This window comes from Aquarana catesbeiana, linkage group LG13 (assembly GCF_042186555.1).
Source record: "Aquarana catesbeiana isolate 2022-GZ linkage group LG13, ASM4218655v1, whole genome shotgun sequence".
Lineage (NCBI taxonomy): Eukaryota > Metazoa > Chordata > Amphibia > Anura > Ranidae > Aquarana > Aquarana catesbeiana.
In genome coordinates, this window is record NC_133336.1 from 132,016,891 (window position 1) to 132,023,031 (window position 6,141).

At 45.6% G+C, this 6,141-nt stretch overlaps 1 protein-coding gene across 2 annotated transcripts in view; it reads left to right on the forward strand.

Annotated features, from left to right (window-relative positions):
• RPUSD2 (RNA pseudouridine synthase domain containing 2) overlaps nt 1-2,095 on the forward strand; it is a 46,334-nt gene extending 44,239 nt beyond the window's left edge. For both annotated transcript variants that reach the window (XM_073610092.1, XM_073610093.1), the window contains one exon: nt 401-2,095. In XM_073610092.1, the coding sequence (XP_073466193.1) occupies nt 401-1,183 (783 nt within the window). In that variant the 3' untranslated portion in view covers nt 1,184-2,095. The remainder of the gene's footprint in view (nt 1-400) is intronic.
• Nucleotides 2,096-6,141: the final 4,046 nt, after the last annotated feature.

Here is a 6,141-nt window from a genome sequence, read left to right on the forward strand (position 1 = left end):
CGCTAGCAGCCAAATTGCGCCACGAAATTGATGGTAAAGCACCGCTAATAATAGCGGCGCTTTACCGCCGACCCCGCCCCAGTGTGAAGGGGACCTAAAAGTCTTTGTTGAGATGCTTCCTGCTTTAGGATCTCAAGTGTGCTTGAGTTGTCACCCTGGCACATGCACCCCTGATGGGGACTTTTAAATGACTATGAAATTGAAACCATCAAGGCAATTATAATAGACAGAAACTAGCTTTCAGTCTTGCTGGTGACTCTTGCATGCGTTCCTGATCCACTTTTACTGTTTTTTATCATTTGAACGGGTTATAATGGTATTGTGCTTGTGTTATTGGAACGATCACTACTTGCTAGAATTTCATTATCACTTTTTTTTCTTTCTTTTCTGATATTGTCAGGTGGAGAAGCAGTATGTATGCAGAGTGATTGGTGAATTTCCTGAAGAGACGATCACTTGTGAAGAGCCGATACTGGTTGTTTCTTATAAGATTGGCGTATGCCGTGTAGATCCTAAGGGGAAACTTTCCAAAACTGTGTTTCAACGTCTCTCTTACAATGGAAAGTCTAGTGTAGTAAAGTGCTTTCCTTATACTGGTCGTACTCATCAAATTAGAGTCCATCTGCAGTATTTGGGGCATCCTATTGTCAATGATCCAGTCTACAATACTAAAGCCTGGGGTCCCAACAGAGGAAAGGGAGGTGAAATTAACAAAACAAATGAGGAGCTGCTACAGTCTTTAATAGAGGAGCATAAAGCCAAACAGAGCCTGGATATTCTGGATCTATCAGAAGAGGATCTTCATCTAGCTATGAAAAAAAAGGAAGATGAGGAACACGAACAGGGCCTTCAGCCTGTTTTACGTGACCCTGCATTTTCTGAGAGAGATCAGTTAGGTACTAAATCGGACAAAGACACTGAAGCTAGTGTGACTGTGACATGTGATGTCCTAACAAATGGTCAAGAGCAAGAAACTGATGGAAATGGTGGTAGTAGTAGTGTTGCAGAGGGAAAGGGACAAGATTTAATAGACCCGCTGTGTGGAGAATGTAAGATTGTTAGGACTGACCCATCTCCAAAAGATCTTGTGATGTATCTTCATGCTTTGCGTTATAAGGGAGAAGATTTTGACTTTTCAACAGAATTACCAGAATGGGCAAAAGATGACTGGGTGGAAGATTGAACTAAAAAAATTAGAAATGTTTATTAACTTCTTAGTGTACAATAAAAATGTTATTTTTTATCATACATTTGTAACAACCTTTATGAAAAATCACAGATTTAACATTGGTTTTATTTACAACCACTGTGCTTCAAAGTTTTGTGTTCTGGTATGATTGCATTTTTATTGCTATTTTTCAAATGTACACCCCTTTGGTAGAAGTATACAGCCTACCATTGCTTATCTCCTTAAAAAGATTTACTTGCAGTGTTCAGACATATATAATGCTTTTTATTAGGGCTGTGGAAATTAAAGATTAATTCCTCAATCGTTAATATTTTTGATCGATCAAAATAATTTTGATAGGTACTCACCTCTTCGCCAGCTTCCGGGTCTTCAGAGAGTTCCGTCGGAGATCCGGTGATGTCACGGACATCAATGTCACTGCACTTCTCCCCCCTTCCCCAAGTGCCTCCGTCTGCTAACAAAGGGAAGGGGGGGAGGAGTCCGGTGACGTCGATGTCTGTGACGTCACCGAGCGGCCTGGACAGTGATGGTAAATATGGATGTAGTTAACTGGGATCATTCAATGAGCTAAGTGTAGGCAAATTTGATAACCTCCGTTTTTAACATTGTTGTCCTTAGAGGCTTATAAGCTGTGATATTTTTGCTGTGTGGATTGGCTTCTGCTGTTGCCATAACGGCGGTGCTTGCTTTTGATTGACGTGTGATGTCCTAGCCATGCCCCGCTATGTCCGGTAGGGGTGCACATCTTCACTGACCCCGCGATTCGATTAGATTACGATTATCCTGTCCACGATTCGATGCCGCGATGCATCACGATTACTGCGCTCGGTTTTCATCCAAAAAATTCAAGCAGTCAGAAGAACTCAATTTTTTTATTTTATCTGTTCTTAAAAAAAAAAAAGACAACACACCCTGCATGTAGCAAAGTGTAAATTACAGCAGACAACTTATAGAGGAGTTCCAGACTGCCCCCAAAATACTACAAGAGAGGGTCAGAGACTGCAGACATGATACAGGAGAGGGTCAGAGACTGCAGACATGATACAGCAGAGGGTCAGAGACTGCAGACATGATACAGGAGAGGGTCAGAGACTGCGGACATGATACAGCAGAGGGTCAGAGACTGCGGACATGATACAGCAGAGGGTCAGAGACTGCGGACATGATACAGCAGAGGGTCAGAGACTGCGGACATGGTACAGCAGAGGGTCAGAGACTGCGGACATGGTACAGCAGAGGGTCAGAGACTGCGGACATGGTACAGCAGAGGGTCAGAGACTGCGGACATGGTACAGCAGAGGGTCAGAGACTGCGGACATGGTACAGCAGAGGGTCAGAGACTGCGGACATGGTACAGCAGAGGGTCAGAGACTGCGGACATGGTACAGCAGAGGGTCAGAGACTGCGGACATGGTACAGCAGAGGGTCAGAGACTGCGGACATGGTACAGCAGAGGGTCAGAGACTGCGGACATGGTACAGCAGAGGGTCAGAGACTGCGGACATGGTACAGCAGAGGGTCAGAGACTGCGGACATGGTACAGCAGAGGGTCAGAGACTGCGGACATGGTACAGCAGAGGGTCAGAGACTGCGGACATGGTACAGCAGAGGGTCAGAGACTGCGGACATGGTACAGCAGAGGGTCAGAGACTGCGGACATGGTACAGCAGAGGGTCAGAGACTGCGGACATGGTACAGCAGAGGGTCAGAGACTGCGGACATGGTACAGGAGACGGTCAGAGACTGCGGACATGGTACAGGAGACGGTCAGAGACTGCGGACTTGGTACAGGAGACGGTCCGAGACTGCGGACTGGGTACAGGAGACGGTCCGAGACTGCGGACTTGGTACAGGAGACGGTCCGAGACTGCGGACTTGGTACAGGAGACGGTCCGAGACTGCGGACTTGGTACAGGAGACGGTCCGAGACTGCGGACTTGGTACAGGAGACGGTCCGAGACTGCGGACTTGGTACAGGAGACGGTCCGAGACTGCGGACTTGGTACAGGAGACGGTCCGAGACTGCGGACTTGGTACAGGAGACGGTCCGAGACTGCGGACTTGGTACAGGAGACGGTCCGAGACTGCGGACTTGGTACAGGAGACGGTCCGAGACTGCGGACTTGGTACAGGAGACGGTCCGAGACTGCGGACTTGGTACAGGAGACGGTCCGAGACTGCGGACTTGGTACAGGAGACGGTCCGAGACTGCGGACTTGGTACAGGAGACGGTCCGAGACTGCGGACTTGGTACAGGAGACGGTCCGAGACTGAGGACAATGTCCCCATAACGTCCCCCCAAACGATAATGTATGCCATTTCATTAATTATGTTTTATGTATGTCTTATTGTCTTAGTGATTGATTCACATCACAACTTCATTGATACCTTTTTTTTTTTTTTTTTTTGTATGATTTAGGGTTTCTCTCATCACAGATCCCACACATGCAACACTGCATGTGTGGGGTCAGTGATGAGCGAAACCATAAATCATACAAAAAAAAAAGTTATTAATGAAGTTGTGATGTGAGTCAATCACTAAGACAATAAGACATACATAAACCATCATTAATTAAATGGCACTGTCACTTGTTAGGTTAACCATCAAGTTTATTTTTAAGTAACTAACTTGTGCATACAGTAACTAATGATTGCTGCGGGAGCACACAGGAGCCAGAGAGGAGTCTACCTGCCTCCAATGGGGGAAACACAATGCCAGTCAAGTGGCAGAACCTGGGGGTGCTCACTGCTCAGTAGCAGTATCACTGGATCTAAGTATCAGGGGCTGGGGGGACTGCGGTGTCCACCAGCCGCACAGCACAGAACGCCAGGGGATGGAACAAGGGGGGCAACCATGTAGCCTTGATGCTACCCGTGGAAAGCGGCAGCACCGGCACCGCTGCGGTTAGCCAGGGAGAGCGGAGGAAACCTCTCGCGGCTCGACTTCCGGGTTCCAGGAGCTACGGTCACCTGACCAGCCGTGTCACACCTCACGCAGGCTCCAGCGAACACTGTGTTTCCCGACGTGGCTGGGGATGACCTCATCGAAAGGGGGCGCGGCTAACGCCCACGGCTCAGTGTGGAGAGGCAGGGCACATCGCTTTCAGCTCCGTTCGGAGGGGCAGGGCATAGCGTGGCAGGCAGATAGATCGGGTCATTTAAAAATCGATTTTTAGCAGTCACAGCATCGATGCCGAATCGCAGATGGCCGAATCGCGATGCATCGATGCTGCGATTAAATTCAACACCCCTAATGTCCGGCTTCGGCCGTTACCATAACAAAAGCTAAAAGTAGTTGGATCTGTATGTGCGTTATAATTAATCGAAATTAGTCATTTAATTGATTTTTTTAAAAAAAAGATTAATCGAACACGAAAATTTTAATCAGTAACAGCCTTACTTTTTATAGCTTTTTGTTGCCCTCTTAGAGATTTTCACTCACTTCCATTTCTGATGAACAGTTATCAATAAGACAGGAAGTAAAGTGAAATCACCACAAAGCGCGCTAAAAACTCGATCCTTCTAAACTTTAACCAAAACTTAAAGAAAATGGCTGGAGATGAGCTCTAATCTGATGGGTGTCCTCAATGACCTAGAGAGAGTTGTGGGAGTGGGCAGGCCATGCTTTATCTTTAGACTCCTTTCACATGCTGCAGGAGTTTGCATGCTTTCACTGTAGGTGTACCATTCATTCATAGTGAGCCCTGGTTTGAAGCCCAGGCTGAGGTTGCCATACTTCATTAATTTGATGGGATTGTTCAGATGTGCGGCTACAGGGAGACTTTCTGTGCCATTTATTCATAATAGAAATCCAACGTATCATATTGCCTTACAGTTTTGTGGTGCACAGCATTAAAAAAAAATGACTTTCTTAATGCGATTCCTCTGCATTTGAATAAACGGTTGCAATGTGCATTAAAAAGCATGCATCAGTGCATGTGACCAGTGTTAATTTTGGCGTCAAATTTCGATTTAGTTTTGGTCATAGTCTTTTGACTAAAATGCAATTTTAGTTTGTTGTAATTTAGTCATCTGAATTGTTTTAGTCGTATTTAGTCGACTAAAATCTACAGTATATTTTAGTAGTTAAATCTAATGGGTTTAAATTGTAAGGCATTATTTATGCATTTCTCTAGAATTTCCAAAATTCATTATATACTCCTGGAGTAAAAAAAAAAACGAATTCTTATTTATGGTATTAAGGTTTGAACAAACTAGACTTTGGAAGGTGGCCTGAGACCTGTAAATGCTGCACAGTGCTCTGGATGGTCTGAGGAAGCCTGTAATGCTGCACAGTCTGTGGAGGCCTGTAATGCACACAGTGCTCTGGCTGGTCGTCGGAGGAGGTCTGTAATGTTGCACAGTGCTAAGCATGCTACCTCGCTTGCTGGGAGGGGAAACACCCACGGGCACAACAGGCAGAGCTCAGAGGAAAGGTCATGTGGGTAAACGTACCTCCCTCACATTTTCATTCTGTTTTCGTTGAGGAAAATGGGAATTAATTTTCGTCATATCAAAGAATGAGAGATAAAAAACTATGTTTAGTATCCCTCCCTCAGCGCACACAGAGAAAATATTGATAAAACAATAGTCAGCAGCTGCTATACTAAAATGAGATGCATCAAATATATGTCAAAGAAAAATTTCTAAAACATTAGCAGCGCTAGTGCAAAAATAGCAAATATTTAAAAATATAAATGAAATTCCTTAAGTGTCCACTTAAACAAAGTATCAAATGGTGATCCACTCAGCCTCGGTTCACACCAGAGGCGGCACGACTTGCAGGTCGCCTCACCGAGGCGACCTGCACACGACTGCCCGGGCGACTTGCAAAATGACTTCTGTATAGAAGTCTATGCAAGTCGCCCCCAAAGTCGTACAGGAACCTTTTTCTAAGTCGGAGCGACTTGCGTCGCTCCGATTAGAACGGTTCCATTGTACTGAACGGGACG